The sequence below is a fragment of the Barbus barbus genome (genome assembly GCF_936440315.1).
Source record: "Barbus barbus genome assembly, chromosome: 43".
Classification (NCBI taxonomy): Eukaryota; Metazoa; Chordata; class Actinopteri; order Cypriniformes; family Cyprinidae; genus Barbus; species Barbus barbus.
The window spans coordinates 2,659,876-2,677,876 of NC_136721.1; the positions used below are offsets into that span (position 1 = coordinate 2,659,876).

Genomic DNA, 18,001 nt, shown 5'->3' on the forward strand with positions numbered 1-18,001 from the left:
GTGCCAGCCTGTAGGGAGTCTGTGCAGCGCATATGGCTGTGCGTTCTCCTTTAACTGGCTCTGTTTTAAGAGCTCTGTGTTCACCAAATTGCATTTAACAAGCTCCATTGTGGATGCTGTGGCTCAGCTTAGTAAGTTGTTCACACTTTGTTCAGAGATGACATAAACTGGGAATGTGTACAAACGTCCTTGTATGTTTTGTTCACTTGAATTTGGCCAAGCAATCTAAATAACCACCAGGACTATGCAATGTCACATTTAACCACTCGAACTCTCTCTCAGAATTTAACAGGCTGAATGTTTTTTTTTCCACATGATATTTAGCACCAGTATACAGTATTGTTAACTTACATCAATATAAATACATAAATACATATTCTACAGTCCATTGTTTATCGACACTTTCTTTCCCATTGGCAGACTATTTGTGAAGGCTCGTTGGAACGCACCAAATCATAGAACTATGTTGGTAATGACAAAACATAGTTGGCTAACGCTTTTTGGCAGAAACAAGAGATAAAAGCATTGGTTGTGCATATTTCAGCTAACATGATCATCAAACATTAAATAACAAATCAAACTGTCTAACATTACTGAATGAAACATTGATCTAGGAAGTGGTATAGGACTGTGAAGCTTTGGGAGTGTTGATGGATTCGATCTACTCTGTATATGTTTTGACCATCATCCTGAATCTGATCTGTACGCAGTCTTTGAAAAAATATGTGAACATTGATTTTATTTTATTTTTTAAACAAAACTTAAAATATAAAAATGTATTTGTTTGACAGAAAATGTATGCATGCATGTTTGTTACAGTTATTTTACTTTGAATATGTGGGATTTTCAGTTACTTGGGATTGTTATGTGGAATTTGATGAATGTGGCTTTTAAGTACTTTTCAAACTTGTCAATTTAGGCAAAACCATAATATGAATGTTTAGATGAGAGTTTCATCTTTAATTTAATAATACCAACTTTTTTTGGAAGACTATTCCGATATCTCTACTTTTAAAACAAACTTTGATTTGGGTGGGCTTGTTAAGATCATTTCCTCTCATTTTGATGCACTCTGAGAGCGATGAAATCCCAGCGTTCAGTCGGCCCACTCATTTGGATGATGCACAAATGCAAAACTCTCTGGAGGATTAAATTTAGACATCCTTTTGAGGCTGTGTTCGTCAAGCGCTTCTGACACAATGGAATGGTTTTCAATGAATAACACTTGATTAAAACAGAGCAACAAAATAACTTTTGTATTTTCAGAAACTCTCTCCATGATGGAGCGTCATGAACATATCTACGTTTTCTTAAAGGGTTACTCCACCCCCAAATGAAAATTTTGTCAATAATCACTTACCCCCATGTCGTTAAGATACTTTGGATGAAAACTGGGAGACTTGTGACTGTCCCATTGACTGCTAAGTAAAAAACACTGTCAAGGCCCAAAAAAGTATGAAAGACATCGTCAAAATAGTCCATCTGCCAAAATAGTGGTTCAACCGTAATTTTATGAAGCTACGAGAATACTATTTTTCCTCCAAAAAAAAAAAAAAGACTTTATTCAACCATTCGTTTCCTCTGCGTCAGCGTAGCGCCCTTTTGGAGAACATCCGCTGGACGCAAACTCTCCGCTGGTTCCGTCCAGCTCCGCGCTGCAAGAGCGCCCGACAGAGTTCGCGCTGCAAGAGCGCCCCACAAAGCCCGCTCCGCAGTGGCTCCCAGGGGGGGGTAATCGGGTCACGGCCTGTGTGGCCGGGCCAAGGGCCAAGGCCACAGAATCCCTCAGGCGGCCCGAGAAAGTAAGGCCGTTGCCTCCCGAGTCCCAGGATCCGCCATGGCCTCCTGTGTCTCCCGTCCCGCCATGGCTCCGGGAACGGGCCCCCTCTCTGGAGGACGGTAGCCCTGCCCCCTGATCCCTGGAGGCCTCCAGAGCGCCCACCCCCCTCCCCAGTAGATGGTATATGGCGTGAGGACACACCTTCCGGAAGGGGGCGTTATGTCAGTCCTGTGTCTTGTTTTCCCCTCCTCTCGTGTCCATATTTGGTCTTCCTCGTTCCTGTCATTATTAGTCCCTAGCCCTGTTTGATTAGTCCACACCTGTTTCCGTTCTTCCTAGTTGATTTCCCCATGTTCTTAAGCCCTGTGTTTCCCAGCCCCTGTGTCCGGTCTGAACGTCGTATATGTTCATCTGTCCCCAAGCTCCTCGTCTTTATGTTGGATTTAAATAAAGAAGTTATATTTGAATCTCCACGTCTCCGAGAGGGAACTGACAGCTGTCTTTATAATAAATCTTACCTCTTTTATTTGTTCTGTTGTTGAAAGTAGAGTAAGTGTGTAGTATATGCCAAAGAATGGGGGTATCTGTTTTCTGTCAACAACTTTATGCAACATAATCAGTGCAGACGGAGTCTTTTGATTACAATGGGCTCTATTTGATTTTGACATGATGTGACAGTAGACGGAGCGTTATAATAGTTAGAATCCATACCAGCATATACTTTTGACTCAACTCCATTCTGTTGCATATAATAGTGGTGACACTTTTTAAATAGTTCTCAGTCATCTGAAAATAAAGCAGCGCTCTGTCTATAACCTCTTAACATTATATGATCAGATAAATGCAACATTAACATTTTCACTGATCCTCTTTCAGACAGGAAGTTAACATATTTAAATTAATAACAGAATAACCTACAAGTACAAAAATGAGTTACGCCCAATTTCAAGTTAATTTCAGACATTCTACTAACTATAAGTAACTGCATCTCATTCTCATTAGAGTACTACTAGACTGATCGGTTAGGGTTAGTAGAATAAGTTGACCTGTACTTGCCAAGCTACTTATAGTCAGTAGAATGCGTGTTGGAGACCATTGAAATAAAGTGTGAGCAGATCAGTCTAATGTTTTTCTAATGACCGCTAGTTGACATGGAGTGTCAAAGTTACCTGTAGATAGCATAGTATCTGAAGTGGACTATCAAAATAAAGTGTTACTCAAAAATCTTTAAGACTTGTTTGCCAAATGTTGTACAGTCATCATACCATTACAATGATCTGTCTTAAACCCATCCATTGTCTGAGCCGCTTGTCCTATGCAGGGTTGTGGGGATGCTCCTATCTTGGGCCAAAGGTAAAAACACCCTGAATGGATGACCAGTCCATCACAGGGATAACAAACACATTCACACCTACCCATGGGCTTCCTGTCTCAGCTGGGATTCAAACCCTACTGTGGCAAGTCAGTTAAGTCAGCAATTTGAAGATATAAAACATTTAAGCACAGATCATTGGCCAAATTAGAGCAAGGAGTTGTGAAACATTGGAAATAGGAAGTGGCTCATCTCAGGAAAACCAGCACCCCAGTGATCCATTTTCCATTTGTAGCAACCTCTTCAGAGAATGAAGAGACACCGTCAAATATGCCAGTTGCTTCCAATATTAGACCCCCATTAACCTAGAATTTCACCGTTTTGGCTCTGCTAGGGAGACAATCGATGTTCATTGAGAAATGTGAACATCGCTGGCAACTGTCAGATACAGAGCTTATGGCAACACTCAGTGTTGTTCTCTCTGGACATGCCCAAAGCTGGTGAATAGCTAAGAGGATCAAGATCCATAACTGGATAGGGACATTCTTGGTAGCATTCCTTCCAACCGAATACCTCACAATAGTAGAAGAACAACTCAAGGCCACGATGCAGGGTCCCCATCAATATATTAGAGAATGTGCCCAATGTTTATATATCATTGAGCCTAAAATGGAAGGCTGATCCACCAGAAGAGGAACAAACCTTCATTTGCAGGAAGATCAGGACCATCCATGAAATGCAAAGCAAGACTATTAGGCTAAAGAGAACGAGCTCAAAGCCCATGAAAAAAAAGACATGGATGTTTTTGTGGCCTCATAAGGAACATGCTTAACATCTAGCTGTCATGCAGGCCAAATGCAGTTTGAATTATAAGTGGCATGGGTTAATAAGGACATTCGGGAGCCATGGTCAAACAGATAATCATTGTTGAAGAGCACGTTACTCATTATGGCTTAAGAAGCCAGAGAGAAGCAGAGTTCAATTATTCAACTTCCAAAAGTAGCGTTTTGCTGTTGTCTAGGCAGTTGAGAAAGGGCATCTCTTTCTTGAGGGTGTACCTTTTGTGATGTTTACTGACTATGCAGAAAAGACAACCCCCTGACTCATTAGATGGACTCTGAGGTTACAGCAATTCAGGTCAAAATTCAATACAGAATGAAAGAATTTTCTTTATCTAGATCCATACATAAACCAGAAAGTCTGTCTGCACACAATGAAGATCCAATCCTGGAATTTTGCCTTACCAACAATTCTAACAGAGACAGAAGCTACTCAGAACCAGGATGACCAGCTGAAGGAGTTGATGAAAGCTGATACACAGGATAGGGAAAATGAGCAATGAGATGGAAGGTCCAGGACAGAATAAAGCCATGTTGTCACGAATCTGGTCCATGCTCTCCTGTCTTACCACCACCAGAGGTCACCCGTTCACCACATTGACTCTCACACTACACAGCACACTGGACTCCATTTCCCACTATGCATTGCACAGATCACAGCTGTCACCATTCACTCATCACACGCACCTGATGCTCATTTCACAATCACACACACTATTTAAACCATGGACTTCCTCAGCATCAGGGCCGAGTATTGACCTGCGTATAGTGCTCACCCAGCGCTAGCTGCTTTACCGTGCCATTCCGTGTTTCTGTTTTGTTCCTGTAATTGTTGCATTTATCACTCACCTAGCGATAGCACTTTACAGAGCCACTGTCTTAGCCTTAGTCTTGCCTTGTTTTCCTGCCGTGTTTGACCCTGCTCTTGTTTCCTGGATTTACCCTTTGCCTCTGCCGTTTGGACTCTGTTCGCTCCCTGTTTGGATTATTGCTCTCGTCTCTGGATTATCTCTCTGCCTTGCCCCTTTGGATACTGTTCGCCGATCATTGACCCACGCTTGTTCCACGGATTGCTCTGTCTTGCCCTTGCCATACCTGTTTGCCGATGTCTGACCCTGCCTGTTTCTGACCATGTTTTATAATAAAGCCTTGCATATGGATCCGCACGTCTCACGTCTCGTCAGCCCCGTAACACATGTACTGTTGACAAAAAAGTACCAGCTGTCTCTTATCCCCACATTCCTGGACTGCTTTCATGGCAATAATTCAGAAGCTCTTTTGGAAAATAAAGTAAAATTCTAAAGGTTGCATTGTGGCCTAAGATTCGTAAGGTATGGAAACACGTCAAAGAGTTTTCTATACATCAGCAATATAAACCATCCAATATGAAACACCAAGAATTTGACCTGGTGCAGTTAACAAGAGGAACACTTTCCCTCTAGTAACAGTTGACTATTTCACAAAGTGGACTGAGTTTTTCCTATTGCAAGACATTTGCCACATCTTGAAGGATGACATCTTAAATGGTTGGGGGTTCCAAATTACATTCTTTCACAATGCTTTTGGTCAATGTATGCAGGAACTAGGACAATACAGTATGTTTTTCCCTAGTTAGGGATAGCTATGCATTTTTTATTTATTTATTTTTTTAGTTTAGTTTGTTTAAACAGTACCATATAGGCATTGCCCCGGACAGCACATCTGAATCATTAATTTCTTAGTTCTTCTTCCATTTTTGATTGCATACATACCCTCTGTAAATTTCTATTTGAAGATTAGGATCTATATTAAAAGATCCAAATTTAATGTCTTTAATGGCAGGTGTGGGATAACTGCCTGGTTGCTGACTACAAATATGTTTTTATAATACAGTGACCTCTTATATGTCAAAAGATCAAGGTGTTCTCAGTTCATGACCCCTTTAAGAAAGATGCATTTTTGCACAGTAACTTGCACAATATTATAACATGCTGGGAGATTTGAAAACTCATATTTATAAACATTAGTGTCACATATTGGCTACAGCTTCATATGTAGGGGTATTCTAACACACCAGCACTAGTCACTGCTGGTTGGGACAAAACCTGGAAAAGGGAGTAACATGGAAAAGATACCTTTTATCATGTGCTGTGTCGTGTCTGCTTAAGACGCTGTGTTAAAGTTAAGAAATGGGCGTGATGAGAGATGGGTGGTTGAGTTTTCTCTGTAAAGTTTTACTTAGTCCCCAAACTCAGTACGCATATTGTTCCCATCAAGCTAGACAACTGAATTACAGTTATTAGCTCTGCCTGACAAGCTGACCATTTTGAATTTAATGTGGATTTTTTGAAAATTACAGGCTTTGAATTTTACACACTAGGTCAAGCACTTATATTTTTCCTGCTCTTGGTTCCACAGAAGATACACGAAAGACCATTTTAATGACTAAAACCTGAAGTAAGATATTTGTCTTCAGGGGTGTGGTAGCCAGAAGCAGAATAGGGACTCAGGACCTTTAATAATTGAAAGAAATAATAATAATAATGCACGCCCAAAGGTGGTTATATGACCATAAAGCTGGGAGTGAATTATATTCCAATAATTCAATAATCTGGTGTCAATTACTTTTTACATATAAAGTTTAAAAAACACCCAAAGAGTTTGATTTGTTATTCGAAGTGTGATCCTGTGAACACCAGTCTGGTAGATGACACTTTTCCTCTGACACATACGTAGTTCTCACTACATTTACATTTAATCATGTAGCTGATGCTTTCTAATAAGAGTGCATTACAAATGAGGAATGCAACAAAGTGATTCATATTAAGGAGACAGTAACTTGACATCAGCTATAATAAAGAGTTCCAAGATTATTCAGACTAGAACAGAGACGAAAGTAAGACAAAGTAACTTTTTAATGCATAGTTACCTCCAGGATTTCATCTGAGTTTACGCACCGAAACAAGAAGTGAAACCAAGTAAAGAAGTATACGCTTGCCCTGTGTAGAAAACATCTGCAAAAACAAAATCGGTCGCACTTTATGTTAAGGATCAATTCTCGCTATTAACAAACCATTAACTATTCCTTTTGCCTCAATAAACTTCTAATTTGCTGCTTATTAATAGTTAGTAAGGTAGTTGTTAAATTTAGGTATGGGGTAGGATTAGGGATGTAGAATATAGTCATGCAGAATATGTGTTTTATAAGTACTAATAAACAGCCAAATATGTTAATAATAGGCATGCTAATAAGAAACTTTTTACTTGTGAGAATTGGCCCCTAAAGTGTTAACACAAAATCAAAATGTTCAATACATTCAATAATTGTTTTATAGAGAGAACAGATCTGAACAAACTGCATGACGAACGTAGTCATAAATCATTTTTGACAGTCTATGCTAAAATTGCTAGAGTGTATGAATAAGTTTTACAGTATTGATTTGATAGGGTACGTGAGAGAGGTAGAGTTACATCTTAACTTGTCATAAAATCCCTGGCAGGCAACTTCGAGGATTGGTTTACCTTCACTAACCACTGCAGCAACTGTCCAGGCTTCCCCATGATATCCAGTTAGTAATCCAACACTTTCAGCCAACCAAATACTTTATGTTGACCATATTTTGCCTCATAATTGACACTTATCTTGGTCAGAATTTCATTGCCTACATGTCTTTGTGTGAAATCTGTGATTTAAGTCAAAATTTTACTCATCCTGTTGTGTCCAAAAATATTGGCACCCTTGCACTTTTTCCCCATTAACCCACATTTTTACCTAAAAATACAAAATATTTGCTCTCCAACTTTTATTTCACTGTCAGTATTACAGGACCTTTGTTTTTGATTCAAAATACAAAATGGCAAAATTATTGACACCTTAGACTTAATATCTGATAGATCAGCAATATATAATCAAGCACTTCCAAAAACCATCAACGAGCTTTCTGTACCTCTGTACTGAAGATTTAGCCCACTCTTCTTGTGCAAATCAAGTTTTCCCATATTAGATTGGTGCCTTCCCATAACTGCAGTTTTCGGGCCTCTCCACTAGCTTTCAATGTGATTTAGATATAGACTCATTGTTGGCCACTGCAGAACAGTCCAGAATTTATTTAGGTTGCTGTCTCTAATACTTTGTGCACAGATCTTATAGTGTTACTTGTGCGTTTTGTTTCTCAACATTCACCTTATATATAAAAGACTGTGTTTACGTGAATACTCGCCAAGATGGTCATTTTTATATGTATTTGTCCGTTTACGTGCAAATAGGTGCAAAAAGTAATTGTACAGTTTTGGGTGTGAGCGCGTCTCCCAGAGAGCGCGCCAATACTGTATTTCCTGTAATGACTTCTTGCGCTTGAATGTTAAAATTGGTAAGGCTTAAAAACACGTGTAAATGATACATTCCATCATCTGTCCTGATCATCTTTCAAGCCAAAAGGCTTGTGGAAATTTCCCACGATATGAGTGCAGGACCTGCAGAAATGTGTAGATATTCCCGCAGAAATCTTGCACAAAAATTCAAGCCCTGCACACGTTGAAGGCACCCAGTGGCAAAGGCAACAAAGCAACCACAAAACATCACTGAACCACCTCCATGTTTGACTGTAGAGAAGGTGTTCTTTTGTTAGAAGGCTTAATTTAGTTTACTGTAAATATAGAGATGGTATGGTTTATCCATCTGCCCTCTGTACATTCTTCCATAAGTATGTTGGCATGTTCTGGCAAATTGCAATTGGGCTTTCTTATGTCAGTCGATGGGGTCTCGGGATTTCTCTTACCACATAACTCCCTTTCTTTGAGTTTTTGACAGATGATGCAAGTTGCTGGGTGAGTGTGCTGGTGCAAGAAACTTGTCATACCTTGTGTCTGAAGGTCATCTTCATCTGGTGGCAGCTGACAGAAGTGCTTTCTCTACCATTTGAATAGTCCCTCACTGCGATCTTCTATCAAGTCTTCTTATGCGGCTATGTCCAGTGCCGTTGGCTACAATGCCATGAGCCCTACACATCTAACATGAAGTATGGTGGAAAGAGGAATATCGAGATCTCTGGAGCTGCACTTGTAGCCTTGTCCGTGGTTTGCTATAATCTTAAGCATGACCTCAGATAGTTCTCTGGTTTTCTTTCTTTTGTTCATACTCATTGCGGTACACAGTAACACAAACAGGAGAATGAGTCATTTTCTCTATTCAGACTGGTTGAATGCATGATTATTATACTGCAGGCACTTTCATCTCGCCACAAGAAAATTCAATTGCAAAGTAAAATATAAAATAAAATAAATCAAATTATTTTTAACTACCTCTAGAAGATGTCAGTAATATTGACCAGGCCATTTTAGGATTTCTCTGTGGAATTTGTTAATTTATTTATTTTTTGTTCAACTGCACACTTATATATGGATATATGGATATATATACATATATGGATAACAAATGTTTTAAATTCAACAGTTTTTTGGAAGCAATTGTGCAAGGATGCCAACATTTTTGGCCGTGTACTGAACAGAAAAAAAGAAGAAGAATGGTTTGTCATTTCTTCTTCTGGAAATCTCACATTATTTTCTCACCAAATGTTACTACCTCTGTTTTCCAACACACACACACACACACACACACACACACACACACACACACACAGACAGAAACTGGTCTATTAAAATAAAGAATAGAATAGAATAGAATAGAATAGAATAGAATAGAATAGAATAGAATAGAATAGAATAGAAATTTATGTTCTCAGAATATGCATTACTATTATGAAGCAATAAAAAAAACACATAATGTGATTGAACTGGTTGGCTGTTAACAGACTGACAGAAAAACTGTTAGCTGCAATGATGGATCGCATGCACACTGCATTGTTTAAAAACCCATTAAAACAACAATGCAAGTACAGTAGCTACTATTTGAAGCATATAACATGATGTGTGCCTGGCAACACGGTGTAGGAGGTGTGCGGCTGCCTTCAGGCTATATCACTGCCTCCTACTGCTCTACTTGACTTTCAGCTTTTACAATATCAGCTTCCAGGAAAAAAAACCTTCCTTTTTCAGCTATGACAATCATACAACAATCACCATTTGTAAGGAAATTTCTTTAAAAAAAAATTACAAATGCATACATAGTACTTCAGGATCTTCAGTCCATCATAATCAAGTTATATATATATATCTTTTCATACGAACCCTCCAGTTCAGTTATTTCAACTTATTTTCCAATAACAATAAGAAATGAAACAGCATTTATACCCACATTGCAAAAACAACACATTTTTAACATTAACTACGATTAAACTGACCAAAAATGAGAAAATTCTGCCTCTTCTCTGACAATTCCTACTTATATAATCTAACATGTCAGATGTTAATAACGGCACAACGGCTGTATTTGGGCACTTAGGGGTTTTAATACTGAATTCGCTCTTAACCTCAACACAGCATTCACTAGTCACCATTAGCGAATGTCAAATCTAAAAGTGCCCACGTATTTGTCACAAATGAAAACAAGTGATTGTTAAAAAATAAAAATGATGTTTGACTTGGTCCTCAAAAGTAACATTTTTGTTCTTTACAGACATATTAATGACTAATTAATGAGGTAATTAACGTCTCACATGAGATATGACATGAGCCTACAAAACAAATAAAAGTCATCAGTTTTGTAAATGGGGCCTTAATATTGACTACAGATAGACTGACAATAAATCAACTATAAATTGAGTCCACTGCTGATGTTTTAAAATTCCCAACCTTGATGGCATTATTATAGCATTTGAACTGTTTGTTGGACTGATCTGAGCACCTACCCCGCGTAGACAGCTTCTTTGTGTTGATGATCTTTGCAGCATACTCTTGCCCTGACAGAACTTTCAGACATCTACGCACCACAGAAAAGGCTCCCCTAAAAATCAGAAGAACATGGAAGCAAGGTCTGTATGTTGAACATTTAGTGCACTGTGAATGTAAACTTCAAGAAAAAGATGCAGATTTACCTGCTAGGCAGGCAGTAATAGATTGGATTATGCAATATTTCAATGTCTGAATTGAATTGCCACCCACAAATGCAATTATGTAAGAGGTTTGACTGCCCACAGAAAAAGACATGCGTGTGTGTGTGTGTGTGTGTGTGTGTGTTCAGTTTGAGGGTGTGTGTGGGAGTAGAGCAGTGGGCACAAGGCCAGATGGAGTTGAAGACCCATCTCTGTAGAGGTGTTACATGCTCTCAAATCAAGAAAACAAGTATACAGTGCACTCGCTCAGGAACAAATGCTGTAGTACAGAGTGGGTGGATGGAAAGAGGGAAGCAAGCAGATTTTTTTGTACTTCTGCCTCAACAATTCACAGCATTGTTACTGGCACTATATGCATCAACGTACAGGTATCTGAATTTAAGTGTGTAACATTTATGAACATAATTATTTGTAATTATAAGCTGGCTCGTTTCATTGTATTGTACTGTGAGGTGTCTTGAGATATACACACACACACACACACACACATAATGTATCCTCTTACAGATCGAGAATTTGACTAAATCCATTGGGGTTGTTGACTGCAGTCTAAACTACGACTATATTTAAATTACAACTGTATGTTTGTGCTAATACTCCACATTGTGATATTTTTTTTCTCTCTCTCTCTCTGAAAGCATGAGATTGTTTTAATGCACTGTTAATGGCATAATGTTGGAATCACTCTTCAGATCTCGCCGCTGAACTTTTAAGTCATTTCCTCTGTGTATCTCCTCCACCCAGTGTCTGCTTGTTATGTAATGCAAGTAGTTGCGTTATGTGCCGTCTCAAGTTAATACATACTGATCATTTCTACACATTCTGATTCCAGTGATTTCATATTTTGCTACATTCAAACCAAACCCTACTAGATTTGCCTCACAACCAGTTTCAGATGAAACTCATAGTGGATTTGCAGCTCTATCTATTGGGGATATTTTGCAGCTACGTTGTCCTTATTCTTTAATGGACAAGCTGTATGACAGTTCTAACGCTCTTAACATGATATGTTACAAAAGCATTGCATTGGAATGAAAATAACATCTCGGGCCATTGTGCAGCTCAAACATACCTTCACATCGGTTTAAAGAAATGCAGCGATTAGAACTTACTTTCCCAGTTCCTCAAACAGCTGGAATTCCTCTGTGAAGCGCGTGCAGGTGATGGTTGCCATCCTGGAAGTGTGTGCGTTTCCTGCGTCTGATGAGAGTGTTGTGAGGTGAAGCGTTTGAAGCGTCAGGCAGGAGGGACAGGAGCGCGATCAAACGCCTGGTCTGGAGATCGTTTTCTATATCGGAAAAGTGGAAGTGGAATGAGGAAAAAAGGATAGATCTTTCTGTGGCTGCCTGCGACTGGCTGCTGTCCTCCATACACAGCCCTTGTTACCATGGCACCCACATCCTCCTCCTCTCCTCACATGCTCACACACATGAAGCCATGCAGACAGTAAAACACACCCACACACCTTCAGTGTGCATCACACTGTTACTTCACAGCAGTCTGCATATACTGTATGAAGAGATGGCCAAAATAGCTATTTTAAATGCTCTCGGATGAAACGAATCCTACAGTACTTCTTTATATTCGCATTCAGTCGAAGTCCTTTCATTCAAACGCAAGCATTGCAGCGTAGGTTTTTACATATTGGGATGGCCTGTTATTGACTATTGCAATTAGTAGAAATTCCCTTGCATGTGGATTTAATGATGTCTGTCTTTTTCTTTATCTATAGAGGAAATAATAGAAAAGAACCAATGCACAATTTACCCAAAGTGGCTCATGGGCATTACGGGCTCATTAGGGGCAGGTTAGGGACCAATGGCATCTATGAGAGTCCCGACTGATCTGAGAATAGGGCTGGGTGATAAGACGTTATATTGAGATCGGATAAAAGTTATGTCGATAACGATAATAAGCTCTGGACATCTTTACTCTATGGCTTTTGATATGCACATTCTTCACATTCTTTTTTTTATACCTCGAAGGGATACATTTTATCCCAGTTTCTGGTCAAATGGGATGCCTTACTCATTTCTGACAGTAGAGGGTGACTTTCCTACCAGCATATTAAAATAGGGAACGTATAGTTACTGAATTAATATAATGTTATATCAAAACACCCACTGTTGTATCCACTGTTTTGCAATCCACAACATGTAGACCCTCCTCTCAATTAAAAAATTAAAAATCTCCGCCTCTACTGCCTCTTCTCAAATTAGAAATCCCTGCCTCCGCATAAACTCACACAAACATGTTGACATTATTCATAGATTAACTAGGAATTATTCATTGTTTATTTTAACAAAATGTAGATATACATTATTATCTTATATGATTACTGTGATTTCATTAGTTACATATGATTAGGGCATTATTAGGTTGGCTTGAGAAAGAGAGAAACATGCTAGTGACATGCTAGTAACTTGCTAATCATGCTAGAAACATGCTAGCAACATGCTAGTGACTTGCTAATCATGCTAGAACCATGCCAGCGACATGCTAGTCACTTGCTAGTCATACTAACAACATGCTAGTCACTTGTTAATCATGCTAGAAACATGCTAGCAACATGCTAGTCACTTGCTAATCATGCTACCAACCTGTATATGCATATAACATGCTTATTTCTAATCTATCTATCTATCTATCTATCTATCTATCTATCTATCTATCTATCTATCTATCCTAGCGACATGCTAATCATGCTAGAAACATACTAACAATATGCTAGAAGCTTGCAAATCATGCTAGCAACATGCTAATCATGCTAGCAACATGCTAGTCACTTGCTAGTCATGCTAACAACATGTTAGTCACTTGTTTATCATGCTAGCAACATGCTAATCATGCTAGTGACATGCTAGTATCTTGCTAGTGACTTGCTAATCATGCTAAAAACATGCTAGCAACAATATCTATGTAATCCATCCATCTAAATTTTCAAACTTCAAGCTTTTACAACTGCTTTTAAACTTTTAAACTTTAAGGCTAGGCTTTCTCAAGCCAACCTAAAGTTTGTCTTGACGAACTTTTTTATCTAGTTATTTCTGGTGTTACTTTTATTGACTACTATTTCAGACATTCATTCATTTAGCAGATGCTTTTATCCAAAGACACCTGAAAGTGAGAAATTTCTCCCATTTGCCTGATGAAAAAAAAGCCCATATATCAAGCCCCCTTCACTCTCAACAAGCTGATTTTTACAAGAAAAAAAAGGTAAACAGGTTAAGGTTAATTTGTTAACTATATGTATCAACTTGACATATATTGTCGTTTCCATGATGACCAATCACTTACAGCCAAGCCTCATCATAGCAAATGGTCTGACGTGCACTGGCATTCTAAGTTGCCATGTTGCATCCATTTTATGATTAATACTTTATTTTGTAGTTCCCTTTCGAGGGAACTTTGAACTGCGTCCTCTAGGGGTTGCTATGGGGAACGCCTCGGCGTGACCGGTGTCTTGAAGCATATATCTAATCACGACAATATCATTGGCCGGCGACAGCCTATGACGTCAATACCGGCGCAGCCACAGTATAAAGGGGCACCGAGAAAATACGTCACTCTCTTCTTCGTCTTCTCTGAATGTTTGTTTATGTTAGCAGAAGCTAAGCACGACTAGGAGTGCATGTTCTCTCGCACGGAGGCTTCTGATACCCGCAGTTTCACATAGCTCGCGGGGTGTGTGTGTGTGTGGTGAAGAGCAAGTGCGTTCAGCTCTCGAGGAAGTTGAATGCGCTCGTTAAAAAAAAAAAAAGCTTATTTCTCGTGAGGAATAGGCATGAATTGTGCGTGCTTGACTCACGAGGAGACTACCTGTGCTCATCGTGATGCATTCGCGTCTGATGCATACTGAGAGGGAAGGTGAGTGCTTCACTTTTTACCCAAATTGGTAATACCCGTGTCTGCATGAGTGTGTTCGCCTCTCGCTGGAATAGCGACACATTCACGGTGGTGGCTCCGTTCTCGCTTGATTCCGAAAAAAAAAAAAGGCTAACCCATTGGTTTATGCTCTGTATCAAGATGGAGAGCGTAGGACTACGTTCGCCTACTAACAGATGACAGTCTCCCTTTGGGTGCTGCTGAACTGTCCTTTTATGCTGGCACTGCCTTCTGGTCGAGCTAGCATTGCTCCCCTCACCATAGAGATTTACCTATGAGCATGCCGCTCCCTTCTGAGCGTCTGAGTTCTCTCTCATGCTGAGAGTTAGGTTCTCCGCTCCCCGGAGCTCTGTGATTCAGCGGCCTCAGGTTGTTAGGCCCCTCTTTGCCTCCCTGTTAGGTTGCTCTCCTTGTTGGTCGAGCTAGCATTGCTCCCCTCACTATAGAAGGTCACCTATGAGCATGCCACTCTCTTCTGAGCGTTTGAGTTCCCTCTCATGCTGAGAGTTGGCTTCTCCACTCTCCAGAGCTCTGTCATTCAGCAGCCTCAGTTTGTTAGGCCTCTCTATGCCTCCCCGTTAGGTTGCTCTCCTTATTGCTCGAGCTAGCATTGCTCCCCTCACTATACAGGGTCGCCTATGAGCATGCCACTCCCTTCGGAGCGTCTGAGTTCCCTCTCATACTGAGAGTTGAGTTCTCCGCTCCACAGAGCGCTGTCATTCAGTAGCCTCAGGTTGCTAGGCCTCTTTTGCCTCCCTGTTAGGTTACTCTCCTTGTTGGTCGAGCTAGCAGTGCTCCCCTCACTTAGAGGGTCACCTATGAGCATGCTGCTCCCTTCTGAGCATCTGAGTTTCTCTCTCATCCTGAGAATTGGATTTTATTCTCTGTGGGATCCACTGTGGAGTCATGCCAATGGGTTAGGCCCTTTCTCCGCCCTTCCCCTAAGGCTGATCTCATGGTGTGTTCGGCAGTGCTCCTCTCACTCCGAGGGTCTCTTACGAGCATGCTAACCCTCCCTGAGTGTCTGAGTTCCCTCTCATACTGAGAGTTGAGTTCTCCACTCCCCAGAGCTCTGTGAGTCAGTAACTTCAGGTTGTTAGGCCTCTCACTGCCTCCCTGTTAAGTTGCTTGCTTTGCTCCCTAGAACGGTGTTTACAAATCCATGTTATGGCAAGTGCGCACGCTAAGTCTCTGTGCACTTTCTGAAAGCCTCATTGTGGTAAGATCGCACATCAAGTGTTTTGCGTTCTTTCTAAAATCCTGTACGGTATGGGTTACGCGCTGCGGCTTCGTGCCCTTTCTTTGGGTTGGTTAGGCCCCGGTTTCGCCTTGGGCCCCACTCTACCTATTTCTCCCAATATTTCTGGGCTTGAACAGTGGGTTATTACCAAGGGTCTGTTGAGGCAGTTCCCTCAGCGAGCTCGTGCAGAGTAAGCAGTAGCCCCTGGGTGACAGGCCAGGACCTAGCTACTATCCTAGGCACTTGGCCGTATCCCCTTAAAGGAATCTTTTCTTATGATTCTAAGCCTTCAAGCTCTACCCTGGGTCCGGGAGTCCCGGCCCTTAACAGGTAAGTTTTTTAGGTGTGCAGCTCGGGTCTTTGGCCGTAGGGGATAATGTCACTGACAGCCCTCTAACAGTCCTAGGGGCAACTCCCTTAGCCCGGTAGAGTTGGTACTTAGTGCTTACATTTTTGTGCTTGGCTTGCACTCCTCTCAGCATGGTGGCGTGGGTATTACGTTCCCCATAGCGACCCCTAGAGGACGCAGGTCGAAGTTCCCTCGAAAGGGAACGTCTCAGGTTACATATGTAACCATGGTTCCCTGAGTAGGGAACGAGACACTGCGTCCTCTAGGCTTGGTGGCATGCTTCGGACGCAAGCTTCAGACGAAGACGTGAATGACGTATTTTCTCTGCGATTTCTCGGTTGATATCTCAAAAAATTAGCTTTCAGTAAAATTTTGTTTGGGCGCAGTACCAAATTTTCCCAGTAGATGCCAGCAAAACTCTGCTGGTGAACACAGTGGTTGGATTTGTGAAAAATTTTGAAGCCTTGCCAACTTGCCATTTTTGTCCAAAAGGTACTGAGAGGAACTATTTTTTGGACCTAGTGCAAAATAGATTTATTAAAGGAAATGGGGGTGAAACAGTAAGATTCCAATAAAAATACACACCTGTGCCGAAATTTATGCAGCTGGCAATAACACAGCAAAATTATATTAAAAAAAAAAAACTAAACTAAAATGTACAAAAATGTCCAAAGGTTTGCACAAGGGTTAATTTTCAACTACATGTCTACTAACTCTCAGTAGGGTAGGTTTATAGTTAGTAGAATAAGCTGACATATACTTGTGTAAAGTTTCTCATAGTCAGTATGTTGTATGTTGTGGACCCATCAAAATAAAGTGTTAGGTGATATTAAGCAGACAGTCTACTAATACTCTAATGACTGCTAGTTGACATGGAGTTGCAAAGTTACTTACTGTTAGTAGATTGTCTAAAGTGGCCTATCAAAATAAAGTGTTACCCACTGTTTTTATGCACAGACTACACATTCTGATATTCCTAAATTAAACATTTTCAATAATTTTCTATTCTTCTATTTTTTTCTTAATTTTGGCAATAGATGAACTGTTAAACGACTGTTCTTGAGATGAGTCCCTGTAGTCCAATTTGACTCTCATATGCTGATGTAATATATATTACTGAACTTGAAACGTGATTTTTATAAAATGTAAAATGTAATCACCATCTTCTCAGTTGTTTAAAAGATTAATGCAATTATCAGTTTGATAAAATGTTGAAAAAACTTGACTTGTACCTTAAATAAAAAAATATTTTTTTCATTTGTTACGTTTAATTACACCTTAGCAAATTTTGACTCAATAACACATGGTGCATTTATTTGTGCACTGAATTACACATTTTAAAATTTTTGGATTGTACTGTTGTGAGCAAAAAAGTGCATTCATCTGGTGCGTAGATTTGTGAATTAAGCATGTGTGGAGTTGTTGCATGCATTTTTGGCGCATTTAGGGATCTGTTGTCTGCATATGTGGGATGACTAGACATCAATGTCTGACTAGACAACATTATCAGAGAGCGTTTACAAGAAAACCTGGATCATTTCATGTGCATACATGCAGCTTCATAAATATTAAAGTTTCTGTTATAGGATCTGTACAGAAATTTCTTA

General features: G+C 40.1%; 1 protein-coding gene across 1 annotated transcript in view; it reads right to left on the reverse strand.

Annotated features, from left to right (window-relative positions):
- camk2a (calcium/calmodulin-dependent protein kinase II alpha) overlaps positions 1–12,094 on the reverse strand; it is a gene marked incomplete at its 5' end in the record, with an annotated part of 47,592 nt that extends 35,498 nt beyond the window's left edge. Inside the window, 2 exons of the mRNA XM_079405686.1 lie at positions 10,717–10,811; positions 12,033–12,094. Coding sequence (XP_079261812.1) covers positions 10,717–10,811; positions 12,033–12,094 — 157 coding nt within the window. The remainder of the gene's footprint in view (positions 1–10,716; positions 10,812–12,032) is intronic.
- Between the last annotated feature and the right edge of the window lie 5,907 nt (positions 12,095–18,001).